Below are 23448 nucleotides of genomic sequence, written 5' to 3'. Positions count from 1 at the left end.
AATTTTCATTTCATTTCTACAAATGTGGTACTGAAAGAAGAAAACGTCCCCAAGACAGGACCGCTTTTTATAGTGCGGCGCAATCTTTTACAGTCAAAATAAGACAGGCAACAGAGACCCTAATCTGCTGTTTTAGTGGTCGTAAATAAATATTTCAGGCGATCCATGAACTTGAATGACACAGGTTTTTATAAAATGCTTATTTTTCGTAAGGCGTCGATACTTGAAGTGCTACATGGAATGTCAATACAAAATTGTCCGTGAAGTAATGATTGGTTCTTTAAGAATGAACAAATGTACACAGCGAATTATAGCAGCAGTGTCATCCTGATTAAAAGAAATTTATCGTCTTGGACAGGAACTTGCCAGAAAGAGGTTCGACTTGGCCACAGTTGGACAAGGTCCTCAACAAAGAGATATTCACACGTTATATTTTGACGGGATGATGACGGAACGTGTGGGAGAAGATTCTTCAAAGACGAGCCGTCAACGTAGCGATCGTTAGTATCAAAATTCCACGTCGTTTACGTGGATGAGTATGTAACCAGAAAGCTATTCACCTCACACAGACCATCTTCGACATTGTTCCTGGGTGCATTACGTGTTGTCGCCTCTAACCACATGGGGGTGCATCCAGCATTGTCGAACGTGATCTTTTTGGTGGTCCAGGTGTCATGGTGTAGGCAGGCATGATGTTTATGGGCGTACTAGCCTCTAAATCATTGAACATGGTACAATGACTGGTCAGCGTTATTGTGACACAACACCCCTTACCAATGTGCGTCTTTTGCGGGGTCCACCTGTCCCTGACTTCTTTTTTATGAGTGACAATACTCTACCGCATAGAACTGTGGACGCGGAGGAACTCTTGGAACGTGATGATATTCGGCGAATCTACTGGCTTTCCCGTTCTCCCGATTTAAATCACACCGAGTATGTGTGGACTGCTTTGAGGAGACGTATCCCACCACGTCAACTAGCACCGACAACTATTCAGCAGTTGTAAATCACATAGGTGGAGGAATGGAATTCCTTACCAACATTGTAGATAGCCTGAAAGCACATTACATAGCATGCACTGCCGCACCTCCCGCCTCCTGTAATGGATTCAGCATTTCTTTCAGCTATCATGTGTTCTATACTATACTGTAATAGTTCTTTCTAAGTACGGTCCACGTTTTACCGAGCTCTGTTACTCGGTAGGGTCACGTCACACGAAAGCTACTTTCACCTCTAAGTTTTGCACGCCAGAGTACTTTTGATGCTGAAAGTACACGAGGCCGCGACGTTAGAGACAGGTGCCTGTGCAGAAGCTTACCAATGGAGCCGACGCGATAGTTGAAGGTGACCAGCAGGACTCCGTGGTCCATGAAGTAGTCTGGCGGTTTGTTGGTTGCGCTGCCTCGGGCGAAGCGGCCGCCGTAGATGTAGAACATGACGGCCAGCGGGGAGCTGGAGCTGGAGTTCTGCAGCGGCACGTACACGTTGATGTAGAGGCAGTCCTCGTTGCCGGTGCCCTCCTGAGGACACTGGTCACTCATGGTCAGCGCGTCGCGGACTCCGGACCAATTGGCAGCCGGCTGTGGCGCCTGAGCACGAAAAATACGACCACATATAAGCTACGGCGTTCATCACCCAGTAAACAAACTACACCATCCAGAAGACTGAAATGAATTAGGCACCTTTCAGGGGTGATTCATCTCGACATCTGTATTTCGCAAGCCAAAAAGTTCAAATGTGTGTGAAATCTTATGGGACTTAACTGCTAAGGTCATCAGTCCCTAAGCTTACACACTACGTAACCTAAATTATCCTAAGGACAAACACACACACCCATGCCCGAGAGAGGACTCGAACCTCCACCGGGACCAGCCGCACAGTCCATGACTGCAGCGTCTGAGACCGCTCGGCTAATCCCGCGCGGTTTTCACAAGCCACCTTGGAGTGTTTGTTGGAGGAAGAATGACTGACAGTAACACTCCATACAGACTAAATTTCTCAGATTTTCTAGTCGTAGCCATTTTGCGTGATATATATGGAAAGAAGAAATGCGCTGCACGACTATTCTTGAAGGGTGCTCTCCATAAATTTCAACAGTACACTTCTCCACGATGAGCAACGCTTCACCTGTTGCGTCTGCCACTTGGGTTTGTTGACTACTTCCATAACGCTTTCCCACTTATAAACGATCGCGTGACGAAACGCGCCGCTCTTTGATGGCCAAATGTGAAGACCCTGCTCAGGGACCGCGCCTGATATCTTGCAAGTCCGCAGCTCGTGGTCGTGCGGTAGCGTTCTCGCTTCCCACGCCCGGGTTCCCGGGTTCGATTCCCGGCGGGGTCAGGGATTTTCTCTGCCTCGTGATGATTGGGTGTTGTGTGTTGTCCTTAGGTTAGCTAGGTTTAAGTAGTTCTAAGTTCTAGGGGACTGATGACCATAGCTGTTAAGTCCCATAGTGCTCAGAGCCATATCTTGCAACCCACATAAAGTAATTGTTATACTTTCCTTCTTAATGACAAAGCTCAGCCGCACTCTGCAGGAGAAATGACGATGCTCCTGCAGCGTTTCCGATGGGAAGTGTTTGATAGCCCACCGTACAGCCCGGACTTGGCTCTCTCTGATTTCACCTCTTCACTCACATGAACCGCTGCCTACGAGGTCAGCATTTTGGCACAGACAGAGAGGTACAGACCAGCTTGGAGAACTGGAGGTGACTATGTAGAAAGTAGCTGGGAGCAGTAGCTAAATGTAGCAAATAAAAAATCTCTGACTTTCACAGTGATTTCCATTTCGCAACCGATTGGAGGCTGAAAAAAATAGTCCTCGCGTAATGCAAGGTCGCTTCACCCCCGAGCTGTGTAGTCAGCACGCAAATGGGCGTCCATCCACTAGGCACGGTGAACAGTGGGTCCGACATCCACCACTCTGCCTGATATGGGCACAATCCTGTTATTATAAATTGTTGACAAATAAATAAATGTTTCAGCTGCCCGCAGCTTAACCCACCCCGCTACCTTCTCCAGAGAACACCCGCACACTTACACCACGCACCTATATTTTTCGTAAACTAGAGTGATTTGCACTCTGTATAACATAGCTCACTGTCGCACTCTTCGAGAGACATGGAGAAAGGAAGGAAGATTAGAGTTTAAAGTCCCATCGACAGCACGGCTGGATTACAAAAGTATAGGGATGGAAATTAGCAGCCGCCTTTACAAAGAGAACATTCTGGCATTTGGTGGAATGTTACGGAAATCATGGAAAATTTGAATCAAGATGGCCAGATGGAAATTTGAACCATCGTCCTCCTGAATGCGATTCCAGTGTCCTGCCTGAAACATTGGGATCAGTTAGACTCGAATCGCCTATGAACCTTATGATTAATGAATGACATTGTGGCACACCGACAATAAAACTCAGAAAATTGCTATCTATCTTCTTTCGCCTATTGCAGTAACTTCAACATGCAAATATCTCCAAAATTATTTCTTCCTCCGACGAAAGTTGTGAGTTTTGCCCATCCCGGTTCAATTCGATTTAATCCGCAATTATAGGGTGAAAGTGGCACCAGAGTGCGTCTATGAGATTCAAGTTCTTTTGTTAATTTCAAGAACTTTGTCTTCCGGTTATGTTGTACAATTAAGTCAAATAATTTCGTCTTTCTCACTGACACATCAGCATTCACTGAGTAATTTCCCTTTTAAATCGAGGACCTAGGTGGAGCTCCGTTACACTCTTTGTTGTTATAAGAAACAGTGTCCATAACTATAACACAGTTGGGTGGCAGATTCGGAATTGCTTTAGTCAAGAACTCATTTAAAAATTTTCGTAATTCATTTCCCCCTGAAATCCCCTGTTGCACATCCCACTTTATAAATAAACTCTGCATGGAATAAAAACCCAGTTTTTGATCTAATATTGACCACAATAATACTGTTGCTTCCACTAACATTCCCCATTATGCCATCACCGCCTGCTCCCTGCAACATATTCTATAAGTAATGTGGTCCACCCAAGTTTGATCAATGTAAAAGATCTTCCTACGCTGCTCCCTTAATTTCCTTACTTGTATCAAGTATTTACGTGTTCTTTCCTTTACAGATCTCTTCCAGGTAAATCGTATTACACGCAGTGCCTTGTGTAGAACATCTTTCTGCCAAGGAAAATGGATTTTTTTGTTCTGTAGCAGTAAGTAATCTTCATAAGATAGGCAACTTTTTTGTTTTATGTTAAATTTCTCCACCGTTTGTGGAAACACCGATTTTATAAAACTATCTGTAACGATGGGTTTCCTCCCAAAATTCTTAGTTTTCTTTCGTGACGATTCCAGTAAACGTTTCTTTCTAATCCGTCCTATAGTGATGAGACTGACGATTGTATAAACAGCAGCCGTTTGAGTGGGGTTGGTAATATCAGCAAAAAGTTAATTTTGTGTCTTCTCTTTAACACAAGCTGTAATGACATAGGAAGCGTCAGAACGCTCGTTACTCCGAAAGTACCTCCTCCTCATCCTATTCCCCAGTTTTCCTGCAATCTGTTACGCGTATATGTCACTTTGGAATAAGTAAGTAAGTAAGTAAGTAAAAGTAAACTGATTGATAATAGTGAGTAAAATCCCACGAAAAGAATCGACGCAAATCACTGCACGCTGAACTATACCACTAGACAGGTAACAGACAACTGATTTTGGGTGTCCCTGAAGGCCAGTTGCAGGGTTCATCCAAGGAATGCCACTTCCTCTTTCCCTCCCTCCAAGAATGCTGCTATAGTTTACAAACTATAACCGAGTGTGACGTTTCCACAGTTTTTCAGGAAAATAAAAATTTACAAAGCATGCACACACTACTTTTCCGCAACCACCCAACATCCCGTTACCTGAGCACCGCACCCGTTGGGGTAAATGACACTTGTGATGGTTGGTTCAAATGGCTCTGAGCACTATGGGACTTAACTTCTGAGGTCATCAGTCCCCTAGATCTTAGAACTACTAAAACCTAACTAACCTAAGGACATCACACACATCCATGCCCGAAGCAGGATTCGAACCTGCGACCGCAGCGGTCGCGCGGTTCCAGACTGTAGCGCCTAGAACCGTTCGGCCACTCCGGCCGGCGACACTTGTGATGACAAGTGTCATCCAGTCTCAAAATAAAAATAAAATAATTATAAAAATAATGATTTGGCACAATAGCTGTACCTCACTGTAATGAAACACTACCAATTCCAGACAAATAACAGACCATCCTCGGACATCCGTCCACGCACGATCGAGTTTGCTGTATCAGACATACAAAATGGCTATGAATGAGACCACATACTGTGAGGGTGAAGTGCAAGGCCACATGGTAGTTAGAAACTGGTAATGCTTCAATAAGGAAGTGACATGCAGCTGTTGTGCTAAATCATGGTATTTTTAGTTATTTAAAATCTGTAGTTCATAGCCACAAAATAAAAAAATAGTTAAATAAAGTATGAATTTTGTATCTCAGACGCAACTTTATCGTCTTCACTTTCGGTTCAACGGTCACGACGAGGTTAAAATCATCAAATCATGGTTCGACTGCACTGTAAGCTTTACATAAAAATTATATTTTTTTACACAACTCGATCATTAGAGGTAGTTGTCAAATAATTCGTTTACTCTCTTCAGCTGTATTCTTTTCCCTAAAAATTATTGCTTTGACGTCATGTCAAATGGTTCAAATGGCTCTGAGCACTATGGGACTCAACTGCTGAGGTCATTAGTCCCCTAGAACTTAGAACTAGGTAAACCTAACTAACCTAAGGACATCACAAACATCCATGCCCGAGGCAGGATTCGAACCTGCGACCGTAGCGGTCTTGCGGTTCCAGACTGCAGCGCCTTTAACCGCACGGCCACTTCGGCCGGCGACGTCATGTCCGATCAGTTTTAAACTTAGAGGTAATTCACAAGTGACAAGTGCACGTTTAAGAAGAAGTGCGTCACAGGTGAGCAGTCATAATGCAGCAATAAAATTTTAATGTTTGACAGTGTTCGGTCACTGTATAAAAGGCTGATTCAGTCATGATACTTACAATAAAAGCATTTCGAACTCCTAGTGAAGCTGTTTAAGTAACCCCTGAATAAAACAACTGAAAATGCTAGACTTACCCGAAAACGGAGGTCTCCAAGAGGCGGCTGAGCATACGGGATGCCGACGAACCTGTTGCAGAGCGTGCCGTTGATGGAGGAGGCCACCACGCCCCTGAGGGTACCCGTCTCCACCGTTACAATCACATCGTCCCCCTGCAAAAACGTCTTACTTTAGTACACGTAAACATGCGTTTGTTGCAGTTGCCTCGCTGCCGTACTGTATAGTACTGTCCGCCAGGTTAGCTGAGTGGCAGCGTGTCTGCCTACGATGCAGTGGATCCGGGTTCGATTCCCGCCCGGGTGGGAGATTTTCACCTCTCGTGGACTGGGTGTTGTCCTCATCATCATCTCTCCATCACCGCAGCCTAAGTCGCCGAGTGCGACGTCTCCTCAAATAAGTCTTGCAACGCGGCGGCCGAACTTTCCCGGAGGGACCTCCCGCACAACAATGCCACACGATCATTTCATTTCTACATTTCTATAGCACCCTCTCTACTAAAGAGCGCAAATTCCAAATAGTCCTCTACAGACTACTGGTCGACACACAGCCTACTCCAAGTTAATATTAAGAATGCGTAGAAGAAACTTCTGAAGAGGAAAAAACGGTCTAATTGGCTAAAAACCTCAAAAAGGTTTGAAGAAGTGCCGTGATTTTCGTTAAGAGTTCAGGAGGATGAGGGCTTGTAAGTGGATCGCTGACCAGGTGAGTCAGACTACAGGAAGGCGAAACGTGGACAGCAACAGGTGGGTTACGTGACGATCGATGGCGCGCTCCACATCCAAGTGACGGCACGGTGTGCAGTAACCGTGCCCCGATTACGTCATCTGGGAGCGCCGGCCCTTGTAGGAGCAATCTATCGTCCTCTAGGCATCATCGGAGGGGGAGCAGGCCAGTCCCTTCATAGTCGGAAGCAGCTGTTCTCCCGGATACTGAAGCTAGCCACCGTCTCCTCCGGTGTATACGAAGAGATGAAAATTCACCCTGAGGGCCATCCAGCAATCGTAACGACCTCTTGTTACTAAAATAAAGGCTTTGTGTTTGCCATCAGGAGTCGTCTGCTTGTCACGCCCTCCATCAACCTGTCAGAGAACACGCGATCCCAACAGTCGTGATATCCTCCGCCTCTTTTTACATCGGTGTTAGAAGTTTACAACGTTTCATTACAATGCACACTGTCAAATAATGCTATTCATGCCGCTGAGTGCCAATGTACTGAATTGCCAACCACATACAGTCCTCTCTCTTCTGCCTATCTCCATCCATGTGGAGGAATTGGGTTCGGCTCTTGCTGCTTGATGACAACTCAGTCTTCTGACTGGCTAGATGCGGCCTGCCACAAATTCCTTTCCTGTGCCAACCTCTTCATCTCAGGGTACCCCTTCCAACCTACGTCCTCAATTACTTGTTGGGTACATTCCAATCTATGTCTTCCTCTACAGTTTTTGCCCTCTAGAACCCGAAAGTTATTCCGGGACGTCTTGACGGATGTCCTGTCATCCTCTTCTTTCTTCTTGTAAGTGTTTCCCATATGTTCCTTTCCTCCCCGATCCCGAAAGTTATTCCGTGACGTCTTGACAGATGTCCTATCATCCACTTCCTTCTTCTTGTAAGTGTTTGCCATATGTTCCTTTCCTCGCCGATTCTCTGGAGAACGTCCTCATTGATTACCTTACCAGTCCACCTAATTTTCAAAATTCTTCTGTAACACGACATCTCAAATGCTTCAATTTCTCTTCTTTTTCCCACAGTCCATGTTTCCCTACCATACAATGCTGCGCTCCAGACGTACATAGTCAGAAACTTCTTTCTGAAATTATATCCTCTCTTTGCCAGGGCTCGTCTGCTTTCGATGTCCTCCTTGCAATTTTGCTGGTTAGATTGCAGAATTATTAACTTCATCTACTTCGTAATCTCCAGTCCTGATGTTAAGATACTTGTTGTTCTCATTTCTGCTGCTTCTCAAATACTTTCGTCTTTCTTCGATTTATTCTCAATCCATATTCCGCACTCATTACTCTAATCATTCCATTCAGCAGATCCTGTGATTCTTCATCACTTTCACTTAGGATAGCAATGTCATCAGCGAAGCTTATCACTGACATCCTCTCACCTTGATTTTTATTTAATTCCACTCTTGAACCTTTCTTTCATTTCCGTAATTGCTTCTTCGAAGTACAGATTGAACAGTAGCGGCGAAAGACTACATCTCCGTCTTACATCCTTTGCAATCCGAGTACTTCGTTCTTCGTATCCCACTCTTATTGGGCCTTCTTGATTCTTGTACAAATTGTGTATTACCCGTCTTTCGCTATAACTTACCCCTAGTTTTCTCAGAATTTCGAACTCCTTGCACCACTTTGCATTGTCGAACGCTTTTTCCAGATCGACAGATCCTATCAACGAGACTTGATTTTTCTTAAATCTTGCTTCTATTATCAGCCGCAAGGTGATAACTCCCTCTCTGGTTGCTCTAACTTTCCTACAGCCAAACTGATCGTCACCTGACACATCCTCAATTTTCTTCTCCATTCTTCTTTATATAATTCTTGTCAGCGACTTGGATGCATCAACTGTTACGCTGACTGTTCGGAAATTCTCGCGCTTGTCGGCCCTAGCAATCATCGGAATTGTGTGAATGATGTTTTTTTCCAAAAGTAAGAAGGTATATCGCCAGACTCATGCATCCTACACACAAACGTTAATAGTCACCATGTCCCCAAGAGATGTTAGAAATTCTGATGGAGTGTTGTCTATCCCTTCTACCTTATTCGACGGTACGTTTTTCAAAGTTCTCTTGTATTCTGATTCTAATACTGGATCCCTTCTCTCTTCTATAACGAATGTTATTTCTTTTGTAACTTCGTCAGACAAGTTTTCCCCCTCATAGAGCTCTTAAATGTACTCTCGTCTGCATTTAGCAGTGAAATTCCGATTGTACTCTTAATTTTACCACCTTGCCTTTAATTTCACCAAGGTTCTTTTTACTTTTCTATATGCTGATTCAGCTCTTCCAACAATCATTTTTATTTCTTCACATTTTTCCTGCAGCTATTTTGCCTTAGCTTTCCTGCACTTTCCATTTACTTCACTCCTAAATGACTTGTATTTCTGTATTCTTGAATTTCTCTGAACATTTTTGTTCTTTCTTCTTTCGTTGATCAACTGAAGTATTTCTTCTGTTACTCATGGTTTTTTCGCGTTTACCTTCTTTGTACCTATGTTTTTCTTTCTAACTTTTATGGTTGCATTTATTGAGATGTCCACTTCTCTTCAACTGGAGAGCTATTTGAATGAATGGCAGCGGCTCCAAACTTGAAGAAACCGATAACAGCTAGGAGAACAATCTTCTGACTACACGACCTTCCTCACCGTATCCGCTCACCGCCATTGCAAGAGGATGATACGGCCGTCGGTCAGTCTGGATTGGCCCATCTGGACCAGAACGGGGATCTTCGATTCGCCTCCTTATCATCTCTTCTGAAATCGTGTACAATATACACTGATCTGTACTTATGAGAGTTTACTCACTTTTGGCAGAAAACAGAAATCTCTTAATTCTTTTCTAGTGTAATTATGGTCGGTCTTTCTTTCAACGTTCAGCGTGATTCCTCTTGATGAGGTAGCAGTATATGTTAAAATATTTCTGCCACAGGTATTTTCTCACATCTCCTGGAACGAAGCTTACTTTCGCTGGATCAACAGATTTTATAAGAGAAACAATGATGTGCCTACGTGAAAAATCATAGAGAAGCAACCTTTTGGGTGAACGAGGTGCAAAACATTTGATAATTCACGCACGTTAATTCTTTTCTTATACGATAACGTCGAAAATAACAGAAGGTGTCCACGTGCAATCTCCCTGACTTCCAAATGCAACTAAAATAACTGTGACACACAGATACTTGTGGCTCGCGGCATCATCAATCAACTCTAAGAGGTTTCTGCTAACTTTTCCTAAAAGATTCATTTTTTGTTTCAGATGTTAAGTATTTACTATAAATGAATGCACCTCAGGAGAGGAACCAATGCGTGGTGTGGATTCATAAATTTCCCGCATGAATTTCAAAGGAAGATTAAGTCTTGATGTACCAAGTTCCTAGCCATTGAGAGTATAAACAAACAATAAGGTTGTAGCTGAAAACGCATGTCTAATGAAATGGTAGAAGGGATCAGAAAGGCTTTCCAAACAAGTCAAGTGCTTTGTATCTATCGAAACATGTGGTGCGTCTTAGAAATCTATACTGTGACAAATCCAAAGTCTTCAGTGAGAAAAATTTACGTGTGCAACGATAAGAATGCAGTGGGAATGTATTCACATCTCTTGGGACTATGAAAACAAACACTACAAACCGACATTTCACGACAATTAATTAATTAATTAATTAATTTTTTTACAGATTATAATCTGTAAAAAAAACGTAACACATGTAATGAAAGCATGAAAACCGTCTGAAGATGAATCGTAATGATTCTAAATCAATAACGGTACCTTTTGAACAAAGGAACTGAAAATAAATTTGTGGGTGGCTGCTGTCTCAACACCATCAACATTTGTCTTCAAATAACAGCTACGCTCTCCAACCATGTCATCATATGACAAAATTGCAAAAATATTTATGTCATTGTTAAATCATCAATTATGTAAGTTTATTTTCAATTAACGTACTACAGGAAAATGGACGATAGAGTTGTATAATGTACTTAAAAATAGAGATAAGTTATGAATTCCACAACATTCCGCTTTCTTTTGCGCTCTGCCCGCAAGTATATATTATTACCTTTGTAAATTAAGCTTCAAATCCTGCTACTAGTTGCTGCTCTGGTTTGGAGTCACGTTTTAAACGATACTTACAAAATGTCATTGTTGAGACATCTTCAAAAATTACAATAGAATAAATTAATTATGGGCTACATTTGTACAATTACATTATAATCGACGCGTAGGAGAATTGTAAAGAATAAAATAATTAGAAAAATGACGGAAAGTGTAACACATATCTTATTTTTTTTAAATTTCAGTTTCATCTGATCCAGAGTATTCCAGGATCGAATTTTCGAGGAAAGATATTTTTCTAATAACAAAAGAGTAGTTGTCAAACGATTTGGGGGCGGGCATAGAACATTTGGAAAAGTCTTTGACACAAAAAAGTGGACATGCATTTACAAATCCCGATGATATGAGACCTACCATTTCGATTCTGTTGACAAAGTTAAGAAATATAAGGAAACATCTACGCGACAAGATTATTTTTTCAAGAAGAACGAAAGCTGGTTAAATACAACAGTATATATTCTGATTGATGCTAAACCTGCAAGTGTGACTAAATCCACAGGCCGACCTGCTACAAAATTTGAAGCATTATCGGATAGGTTCAAAAGAAGGACAACTGAGGAGATTCGTACGAAGTTCAGTCCTGTCGAATTATCTTTCGCTGCGCAAATGAGTCTTCGATCTTCGGAGCACCCAGACGCTGCGAATATTGTGAAAGACGTCACATTCCCAAGTCCATCCACGGCGAAAAAATACAAGGCAGACTTGCGATTGTCAACATCATCGCCATCCTCGTATGATGCAAATGAAGATCTAGCACTTCTTTTAGACTTGAAATAGTCAAAAGAATCTTACCAGCATTTGAGAAATGGGGCTAAAGGAAAAGGCTTAAACACACTTTATCCACCGTACTCAGCTGTTTTGGCAGCAATAAAAGCTTGCTGCCCTCCAGACGAAACCCTCACTTTTACCGAATCAAAAGCTGAGGTAAGGTTGCAAGCTTTGTTAGACTACGCCGTTCAATGTGTTCTACTGCTGAAACAAGACGATATGGTACATATGAGTGATTCAGAAATGTCTAATATGGCATTTATCTGTAAGTGGGGCTTCGACGGAACTTCCGGGCAAAGCATGTATAAAATGAAGTTTTCAGATTCGGGTATTTCAGATGCAAGTTTATTTTTCACTTCGCTTGTTCCACTGAAACTAGCAGGTGTAAGTGAAGAAATGAAAGAAGAAAAGATCTTATGGATTATAAGCCGTCTTCAGCCCTGTTTTGCAGACCACTCAAGTGCAAAGCAAACGTCTTTAAATGAGAAAGCGAATTACTACAAACAGATCGAACAACTACAAGCATTCGAAACAGTCATTCATGGGAAAGACATTTCCATTAAATACAGTTTAAGCATTACCATTGTAGATGGTAAAGTGTGCAATGCTCCAGATACTACGTGAAAGAACACCCCTGGCGCAACATGCCAAAAGCAATCCATAGATTGTTGATTCACGGTCCATATATCACTTCTTCGGCCATTTTACCCATCGGCAAACTGTCGGAGGATGTTCAGAAATCAATCAATAAGTTGATAGAGCAATATCGCCGTAGTTTTTCTCGAATGTTTTCAAGAGTTGAGACCATGGAAGACGTGATCAGCAGATTATTGGCAACGATAGACACCTACATTACTTCCTTACGCAAATCTTCGCCAAAGAAACTGAAGAGTTTGTCGCCAGAAGCCATTGCCCTCTTAGTTCCTGTGGCGGAAGATTGTGAAGATTCAGATGCAGATGTTGCGGAAACAGTGTTTGAAGATTATGACGATTCAGCTGAAGCAGAAAAAGAAGATGATGAAGATGGAAAAGAATAGGAAGTAGAAAGCTTTTAATTTTAGTTACAAAAAATTTGCAAAATAAATAATTGTAATTGAAATGAAATAATTCTTTGTAATATTTTACATCATCTTCTATCCTCTACTTGGTCCTTTCTTCGAACTTTCCACTTTTTTTGGTATATATTTTTAACCATTAACTACAACACTCCCAAAAACCGACTTTTATATAAATATAAATACAAATATATAAATCAGTATAAATAAAAAGACATCAGTTTTTGCGTGCCATCTTGGATCCAAAATTTTTTTTAAATTTTTGAACTCAGTCTTCATCAGTAACCTCGATAATTCCCTAAACATTACCTTTATATAAATAAAATGACAGTAGTGTGCTTAGAGCCCGCCACCTTTGACCCGCCATTTTGTTTTCTTTCACTTTTTGATATTCTTAATCTGAAACTTCGTTAGCCTTACATACTAACTTTGGTTCAAATTCAACAACTCGTTATATTTTGACCAGCTTTTTGGAATTCCGATCCACTGTGTGCCGACACAACGTAACACTGTTCGATTTGCGTCTCACCGACAAGATGACTTTAAGCTCTTCATCAGAACGGGTAAATTTAAAGCATTCCAGAACTCTAGTAATGACATACATCCAAAAACTTGGCTTCATAAATTTTCATACTGTTTTCCTTTTATTTGGTCATTAGAGAATAGATTAGAATTTATATGTGGCTATTTAGAAAATGAACCAGCTGTAAGGATGCGATCGATTTTCACGACTGTCACATTGAAGAAGATTTTTATCATGTCTTCCTTTCTGCATAATGGTCTAAGGCTACACAAGACTGAGTAAAACACAGTATTATAATGATGAAGCATTTAGAACAGTCTGAATTTTCCAGCCCTCTTAAATATTTTGAAGATATGTTACACAAGAATCAGTATTTGTCAAACCCGTACAGCCCCTTGCAACTTATTCGCATTTGCTTAATTAAATTGCCTGAACAATTAAGATATATTATTTTGGTTGAATGTTGTAAAGATGATATCGAAGCTTTTCAGGGCTTTTGCAAGAACTGGAAATCGACACGGAGAATTTCATGATGCGAAAGCAGGAAAACAACAACAATTACAGGTCACATACATCACGATTTCGTGACGACAGAAACAATAACCATACACGACAGGTCTATCGTTATAACGCAAATCGTGAACAAACCAGACACTACCCGTATGGCAACCATTGACAGAACATTAATAATTGAAGTGACAGATCACATTTCCATGGTAATGATTATGACAGAGACAACCGTAGAAATAGACAACATGGGAACCAGAATAATTATTATCAAGGGAGGCAAAATGACTTCAGACGCAACAGTCCATCTCGTTATTACGCTTCTGGGAGATATTCTCCACCACTTAATCAACATGAAAGAAACTACAGAAATTACCGACAAGATGACAGACGATATAGTCATGCCAACAGACCTGAATTTAATCAGAACTGGTATGATTCAGATAGGACAGGGGCCTCTCGACAAGCTGAAATTGTTGAAATTAGACCTCCAAATGTGTGACAACAAAGAGATAATAGGGCAATGACTCGCACTGCAGGCGGCTACAAAACATACTTATGAGGCTGACAATGTAGCTACCATGACTATCAATTATGTGAAAATGAAAGTGATTAGGTACATTTTACTCCAGGTACATGACATGAAACAGAACAATACTGCATATCCTGTAATTCAAATCACAACACAAAAAAAGGCTCTAGGCACTATGGGACTTAACATCTGAGGTCATCAGTCTCCTAGACTTACAACTACTTAAAACTAACTAACCTAAGGACATCGCACACATCCATGCCTGAGGCAGATTTCGAACTTGCGACCGTAGTGCGGTTCCTGACTGAAGCTCCTAGAAACGCTCGGCCACAGCGGCCAGCACTTCACAACAAATGACATAAAATTTACGGCAGTACTTGACTCTGGCAGTCCTGTTTCGGTAATTAGTGAAACAGCTTTCAGTAAATGCAACAAATCGAACTGTTGCCCTACACTTCCTTCACGTAAAATTAAATTACAAGTGGCAGCTATTGGAAAAGTGTAGATATACACCAACAAACTATGAATTCTTTTGTCAGAGTCACAGATTTATATTGATTTTTTTTATTATTCCATTATTGTTGATGGAGATTGTACTAGGTGCAGATATTTTGAATGAGTGTAAAGCAATTTTAAACTTTCACGATGTTGAAATAAGTTTAGACAAAGAAGGTAGGCCAATAGCTTTGAAATTTGAAGATTAGCTTTCAAACCATGACAAGGAAATCAATCGGCTTTACCTTTTGTCAGCTCACAGTCTGCAACTTTCGGCGAAATTTGAGACTAATAATCACTTTTCAAGTACTGACAGGGATGATATTGCTGATGTATTAGATACTAATGTCTTAAGTGAGAAAAAAATTCAAACATTTGAGAACTGTAATGACACTGATAGGCAGGACCTTTTTGACATCTTACAATCACATTCCACAGTTTTTCCTCACAAAACAGGAACAATTAAAGGATTTCAAAACAAATTTCGAGTTCGTGAGCACACAAAATTTTGCTTCAGACCATACGTAATTCCAGCACATTATAGGGACCGTGTTAGAACAGAAATACATTCTGTGCTTGACTGCTACGGTCGCAGTTTCGAATCCTGCCTAGGTCATGGATGTGTGTGATGTCCTTAGGTTAGTTAGGTTTACGCAGTTCTAAGTTCTAGGGAACTAATGACCTCATATGTTAACTCCCATAGTGCTCAGAGCCATTTGAACCATTTTTGAGAGACGGAGCAAGAGCTGGGATTAGGGAAGAATTGGGAAGGAAATCGGCTTGTGCCCTTTCAAAGGAACCACTCCAGCATTTGCTTGAAACGATTTAGGGAAATTACAGAAAATCTAAATCAGGATGGCCGTAGACGGGTTTGAGCCGTCATCCTCCAGAATGCGAGTCCAGTGTGCTAACCACTGCGCCACCCCGATAGTTACACGCAGATCTGTCCTAGGATTTCTGTATTAACAAGGATTCTTCTAAAGTTAGTCTTGGTGCCTTTATTTCAAGACGTCAGAGAAAATGTCATTACTGTTCAGAAAACCATCGCTTTTGTTAGCCGCGTGCTAACAAAATCTGAGAAAAATTATTCCGTCACTGAATTGGAAGCTTCAGCTATCGTTTGGGCATTTGACAAATTTCGTTTCTTTCTTTCTGGCAAACATGTAAAAGTTTATAGTGATCATCAAGCACGGAAATTTTTATGTCTTCAAAATTAAATCCTGACAGTTTGAAACGTTGGGCATTATTTCTGCAAGAATTCCGCTTCACAGTAGTTTACATTCCTGGCATGGAAAACATTGTTGCAAACGCACATTCACGTGTATCGGTCGGTCTTGAGAAAAGCAACACAGATGCCAACCTTGAGAAAAATTTCAGTATTCTTTACATTCAAAAAGTTGCTTTTGAAAACTTCGACACTGCATCTTTAATGGACAGTGCTCATGAGCAAGACAAGGATCCGATTTGATGATGATAACGTCGTCAGCGCCCTTGCGTTAATGTCATACCAAAGAATATTTTCACAATCTATGGAAGAAGGTCGATAAACAGGAAAACTACGTTTGGTCCCTCCGTAGGAAACATACAGCAACCCCAAGAAGGTGAGGTTAATAAAAGCTCATAATAAAATCCCAGAGAGACACAGTGGAATAACTAAATAAAATCACGGATAAAATACGTCTAAGGATGCTATTACAAAAGGGACAAATAACCGTGGCTGGATGACGACTTAGAAATAATAAGTGACCCAGCCACTCTGTGACACATTAAGATCTCGCACCCAGTATTTTGGGAAGAGTTCCGGACACCACACAAAATTTTAAGACACGAACAACACTCGCCTCGTTATCAGTTAAAATAGAAGGGAGATCCTCTGGGAGACCCATTTCAACCCTCAGGTCGTCACATAAAACACAGTTAAAAGATGTACTGACAGCTGTGTCCCACATCTCTGACATACTGGGGGCTTCTCCCGACGAAAGAGGAAGCCATGTGTCAATGGACAATGTCCCACTCTAAGCCCAGTACTTCTTCACACCGTCGCGAGCGGAAGGAGGTGATTCATGGTCGCACAGAAGTCTTGATGGAACGCAGTTTATCATTCCTCACTGCCAGCCACTGAGACTCCCACCAACATAAGGCCTTCCTGGTCACAAATGAAGTGATAGCCCGCAGGAGGTGGAAGGGAGCAAGCCTCCTTAGCAGCAGCATCAGCGAGTTCGTTTCCAGTGATGCCTATGTGCGCTGGAACCCAGCAAAAATTTATTTGCTTATTTTGCCTGTGCAAGAGAAAGAGAGCGTCCTGTACCTGTTGCACCATCCGATCTGCTGGGTACAGCCGTCCAGCAGCGAGAAGGGCACTTCGAGAATCAGAGCAGATGATTAACTTTTTGTCACGACGTCTTCTCATCAAGAAAGCCATCGAGATGATTATTCAAGAAGGCTACATGGATGCTTTACAGGCAGTTATCTGTTTTCGAGCAATGTGACAGCGTCCAGGACTGGTTGGATCACATTGCAGCTGTGATTCACAATCCATCCCAAAGTCTGTGGTAGTGCCTAGGAGGTGACCTGTCCCTTGGTGGAACGATGACTGTTGTTTTGCAATGAGACACAGGAGGGCAGCTATGCGGAGATTCAATCGATGCCCAGCAGATGAGAATCTTGCAAACTTTCGAATGGCGCGTGCAAAGACGAGGACAATAGCTGGGGAGAGTAAGCAGAGGTCTTGGCAAGGGTTCCAGAACTCTATGAATAAGTCCACAGCCGCAAGTAAAGCATGGGAAGCCATCAGGATGATCTCAAGGCACAACTCTCGACCGCCAATAGCAGCTGTACGAATACAGGCGTCTCTTGTAACATCGATGAGGGATATAGCTCGGACAATGGCTGAATCATATAAATCCATTACGGCGGATTCCATCCAGGATCCCACCGATATCGGGAGGCCTAGGAGAAGGCTGATCTTGACTTCCATTCCACCAACATGGAAGAATACAACCAGCTTTTCTCTCTGTGGGAGCTGGATTCTGCATTGTCAGATGCTTGTGATACGATCCCTGGAAACGAACTGACAACCTACAGCATGTTGTAACAGTTAGACCGACGGTCGAAGGAAGTCCTCCTGCGTCTCTACAATAAAATTTCAATAACTGGCGATCCGATTTGGAAAGATATTAAAAGTAAATGGCATGAAAGGCACACACGCAGACTCGTCATTATTATCTGGTTAGAAATAACATACTCTTCAAACGTTGTACTGTTGATGACAAACTATGGGCACTTTGTATTCCTGACGATTTTGTTGAGAAGCTCATTTGGTACAATCATTTCAGCTATGCATATTTCGGTCCACGAAAATGTTATCATATACTTCGGACGATTTGTTGTTTAAACAACATGAAAAAGAGAATGAGGAGAGTTCTGTCTATTTTCAAACTTTGTTGAAAGCTAAACCGTCTACCATCTCACATCGTGCTTCATTGTTTCCTATTATTCCTACTTGGTTAAAAGAATTAGCTGCAGTTGATCTCCTGGGACCCCTTATTAAAACAGTGAAAGGATTTTCGTTCCTTTTCGTCCTGTTAAACTTACTTCGAAATTTGTTTCTTTCACACCGTTACGTAAAGTCACTGGACGTTCTATATCCAATGCCTTTGTTAAAAGTTTCTTAAATTAAGTCGAAAACGTTGGCAAGGTCATTTCAGATAACGAACTACAATTCATATCTGCTAGTTGGTCACGCAAGCTTCGGAATCGTAAAATAAAACCTTTTTTTTTTTAATATATCACTGTACTCTCCACATTGTAACCCATCTGAACGCATTATGAAAGAAATTAATAAGCTTTGCAGACTTTGTCACAGGAAGCATCAGTATTCGAACAGATACTTACACTTATTTCAAAATGTACTGAATGAAATGCTCTACCATCTATTCTTGTACTGAAGAATGAGGAACCACAGAACAGAATCAGAGAGCTTGTACCTTTTCAGTGTACACATAAACTTCGACATAAAGACATAATTGATTACAATATCAAAAGCAAAGATGATTTAAAAGCAGCCTTAGTGAAAGAGTGAAATAACTGAACACCTGCGTACACAAAAAAATTGGTTGAATCTATGCATCGACATTCGGAAGCTGTGATCGAAGCAGAAGTGGCAATACAAAAAATTAGATTGAGCCTGAAAGTGAAGAACATCACAGTGCATTGTTTCATTTTTATGCTCAAGATGTCAGTATATGGAATTATTATTAATTATATATTGTATATGTTGTTTTTCAGTTACTAACACGTCTGTTTATGTCACAGAAAGTGAATCCATGACATTTTCTTGATTGATTTTGACTTCAAGTGTTATTTTTAGTGTGTATGTAGACTATGGTGTCCCACCGTATGTTTTCGGAACCATTGTGATACTGCGGTAGATGATACTACTGAAACGAGCAGAGAGCATTTTTTTAGACATTTCGAGATTACTGAAGGAAGCTACGACAATTTTGAGATTTGATTGATATGTTGCGATGCTATTACTTCGACGACAGTGTGTATTATGACGTCGAGATATGGTTATGATCGATATGAAAAGTAGTATATATGCGAAATTTTTGGACACTGTCATTGATGAGATTTCGTTTATACACACTTCTCATGTAATTTTTCAACATGTGATTTTTTTTTATTTGTATGAAACTGTCACTGCTGTCGTAAATATTTTGGTAAAGAGTGTATGTAACCTCGACGTAATGCCCTGCTGTGCAGGCCTGTGCACTAGCCGCCTTGAAATATACCCGTTGTTGTGTTGCCTTCCAACTTTATTGTTCCCACTTCAGGCGCTTTGAAGCTCGCCGCACTCCCGCAAGTGCTCGTATAACTGTAGAAAAAAAGGCCATTGACCTCGCCATTGATATTTCTTTGCAGAAAACACCACAAATACGGTGTACACTACTACATATAAACATATGATTACACTTTGGAGTTTGAACCTTGTGCTCCTTACTGAACTGCTTATGAATTGATGAAAAATATTCTTACGTTTACACACCTGATCATGACGTCTCTCTGCGAATGTTGAGAGAATTTGTACTGAATTATGAAATGCCACGTGGCTATTGAATGATGTTTTCATGCTTCGCTTTGCACAGAATTGCTTATTTTATTTGATATCTGGTTTCTAGCTGCGTGCAGCATTGGATTTATAAAATAAAATTTAATACATATGCTAATGTGAACACTTTCTGTCAACAGTTCTATTAAATAAAAATTTTGTGATCCACATTCTTACAAAAGGTCACTTGGAAAAGAAAGAACAATAAGAAGGAGAAGGGACTAGTAACAGGAAATGCAAACATAACTTTTAATTTTTTTTATTTTTTGCTACAATAAGTTGTTGTGGAGCACGACTTCAGTGTTAAGATGTGTCATAGAATCATTGTATTTCACATGGGAAATAATATAGATCTCGTTCCTTGTGTTGGCACTTTGCATAGTTTTGATCATCACGGATGCACACATGCTATTGTAGGCTTACACGTATATTTCCCTTATCTGCATTGCTGTCTTTACTGTAAGATTTGTTCTGTTTGTACTTTGTCATGTTTAGTTATAAGTTATTGCATCTGCTGCTGCTATTTTTCAGGCGATGTCCTACTGAATTTTACTTTGTATTACTGTACTAAACCAGTTTTACCACTGATATATTTTTCTTGTTTGTTGCATATTGCCTTGTATTATCTGTAATGTTCCATTTGCTTTGCTAATTTATATATACTACTGCTTTCTTTGCCAATCTGCATTTTTGTTGCTGTTGTTTGTGTTAATTTTTTTGTGCTGCTGCATTGCCTCATTCTCTAGTTTATGTATCTGCACTCAGTAGATTTAGGTTAGCTTAAGAGAGGGCATGCTATATAAGAAAATGAGTTGTGATGGGTTGGGCAGAAATGCATTGCGAAGCTAAAAGGAAGAGGTCTGGCCAAAGAGTTTGTGTAATGAGGAACATTTATTTTGAAAATGGAAATGAACAGATATAAGTAGGGTATAGTGACAATAGGTTTAGATAGGATTTTCTTGGAAATGATTGATTGGGTGAGAAAAATATGTATGTATAAGCACTGATTGAAAGTATAAATACAGATAGAATGCTTAGATAGGATTTTTTTGTGGAAACAGATGTTGAAGTAAGAGAGGTCTGCGAGAATTAAATGAGTTTGGGTTGAAAATTAAGTAGTTTTGGCTGAAAATAAAGGAGATATCAGCATGAAAGATATTTTTGAAACGAGGAAAATGAAACAGAGGTGTAAAATGCACACCACAAATACTGCAGCATCAAATGTTACACTTACACATACGCTTTGACACATTTACACTTGAAAATAGATCCTGTCCTCTCCTTTGTGTTATTCCAATATGTTTATGTGTACCCTTGTGTCTCTATGTTCTTCCTATCTCTTTCTGTTTACCTGATAAGATAAATGTGGTAGAACTTTTATCCCTTCTAAAACTAAGGTACATCCACTATGATGAGATATAGAATACTGTCATCCTCACACCTAACCTCTGTTTTTGTACCATGTTCTTTACTTTAAGAAGATATTCAGACGATATTTATTCTGTTATGTTGTCCCATTTTTCATTTATTTAATTATGTTATAATTCCTCTAATAGTAATATATATGCTTATTTTTTATTCTTTTTGTAAAGCCTGTATTACTACAAATGTTATAGTAAAAACATGATAATACAAATAATGATGTTTTCTTTACGTTTGTAATTGTATTCTTATGCTTTAAAATTGTAATTGTATAGACACCAGTACTTCATGTTAGGTAAATAGTAGGAATTCTTTTTACTTCACACATTTGTCTGTTGGTCATACTATATGTTTCAAATCTCAGAGATTATATAGCTGTGTTACTGATTGCACGTGTGTTGATAATATAGCAAGGTACTGATTAAAATCATTGGTAGTTGTAAGGGTATTACAAAAAAATTATTAGTGAGTGCACAAGTGGTGGCTCAGGGACTTGTAATACACATCAATACTGACTACACAATGGTGGCTCAGGGACTTGCTATACTATCCTCAAGACTCTTCAATTATGAATGTGCACCTGCACTGTCGCAACGGATGGCTGCTGGCCATCTCTACAAGGACTACAGTGGATGTGAACTTTTGGGTACCCACTAATATCACAATCTCTACTAAGACGGCAGTGGGTCTGCTCTGTGGTGAACCACCAATGCTACCAATATTCTTCAAGATTTCGATTGATACTGCTGTGGGTCTGCTCTGTTGTGGCCCATTACACAGGAATGCGACATAAAAATTGTTTCAGATTTATTAAGTTATTTTTATAATGTTTTCAACGCTGGTTTCAGGAAAAATAGTGAAAAATTCCATCACGTACAGTTATTTCACAAACTGCTTGTCTAGTTTTAGCTTTTTTCGATATTTCAGCACTCTATTGAGTTTGAATTTTGGTTTTTAGAATCTCCATCTACTGTTATTTAGCCGTTTTTATACTAAATATACGCAAAATAAAGAGTATTTAGGAGAAACCAGCAGTATTTCCATGTCAGTGCCTGTCTGTCGCGCTGCCTCTTCCCCCGCCATCACCAAGCAGTGAGCTTCTGCCTTTGTCCTTCAGTTCACAGTACCTCTTCACTCTATACTGTTCACGTGTTGTTGTTACTATTGCTTTAAACTAGTGACTCTTTTCTTGTGTTGTGAAGTTGCTTTATGGGCAATGGACAATGGCTACCAGAGGATGTATAAAGTCGCCAGATTGCTTCTGCTACATTTTTGGTAACTATACCGTTAAAAAGCAACAAAGAAACATTTCCGATTTTGTTGAAAAAGTATTTTTCGCCTATTTTGGTATAAAGTTAGAATATCAAGATAAGCCTTGGGCTCCACGCAAAGTTTTTTCAGTGTGTGTTGAAGAACTGAGGCAATGGTTTCAACGTAAAAAGCGATCCTCACATTTTGGAATACCAATTGTTTGAAGGAAGCCCAAAAATCATAGTGATGACTGCTATTTTTGTTCTTGTAACGTACGAGGTTTCAGTTTGAAAAACAAAAAGGATATTTCTTACCCTAACATTCAATCAGCCATTCGCCCTGTTCCTCATGGACCTGAAATGCCAATACCCTCTCCTCCAGATCCTTTGGATGGTATAGATGATCACGAGCCATTAGTTGAGCAAGGTGGTAGTGAAGAAGACAGAGGTTGCTGTGATCCTGGCACAACCGATCGCATTCCATTCTCACAATCTGAACTGAACGATTTAGTTAGAGACCGAGGCCTTTCTAAAGAATCTGCAGACGTTTTAGGATCTAGATGGAAAGATAAACATAAGTTGACTCTGGGTACATCCTTTTCTTGGTATCGATCGAGGGAAAACGAGTTTGTATCTTTCTTCCTCAAGAAGGTGACCTGGTGTTTTGCAGTGATGTTCCTGGACTTATGGCACGTTTCTAAATAGAATATGCTCCTGATGAATGTAGACTCTTAACTGATCCTTCAAAAGGAACCCTTAAAGCAGTAATTCTTCACAATGGCAATAAGTATGCTTCTATACCAGTTTGGCACTCGCTTCACTTAAAAGAATGTTAC

General features: G+C 40.5%; 1 protein-coding gene across 1 annotated transcript in view; it reads right to left on the bottom strand.

Annotated features, from left to right (window-relative positions):
- LOC124622336 (venom carboxylesterase-6-like) overlaps positions 1–23448 on the bottom strand; it is a 125601-nt gene that overhangs the window by 88330 nt on the left and 13823 nt on the right. Inside the window, exons 2-3 of the mRNA XM_047148013.1 lie at positions 6134–6268; positions 1319–1589 (exon numbers count right to left, since the gene is read on the bottom strand). Coding sequence (XP_047003969.1) covers positions 1319–1589; positions 6134–6268 — 406 coding nt within the window. The remainder of the gene's footprint in view (positions 1–1318; positions 1590–6133; positions 6269–23448) is intronic.

This window comes from Schistocerca americana, chromosome 7, assembly GCF_021461395.2.
Source record: "Schistocerca americana isolate TAMUIC-IGC-003095 chromosome 7, iqSchAmer2.1, whole genome shotgun sequence".
Taxonomy (NCBI): Eukaryota; Metazoa; Arthropoda; class Insecta; order Orthoptera; family Acrididae; genus Schistocerca; species Schistocerca americana.
The sequence above is the reverse complement of the archived record's forward strand: the minus strand, read 5'-3'. Positions and strand labels throughout refer to the sequence as shown.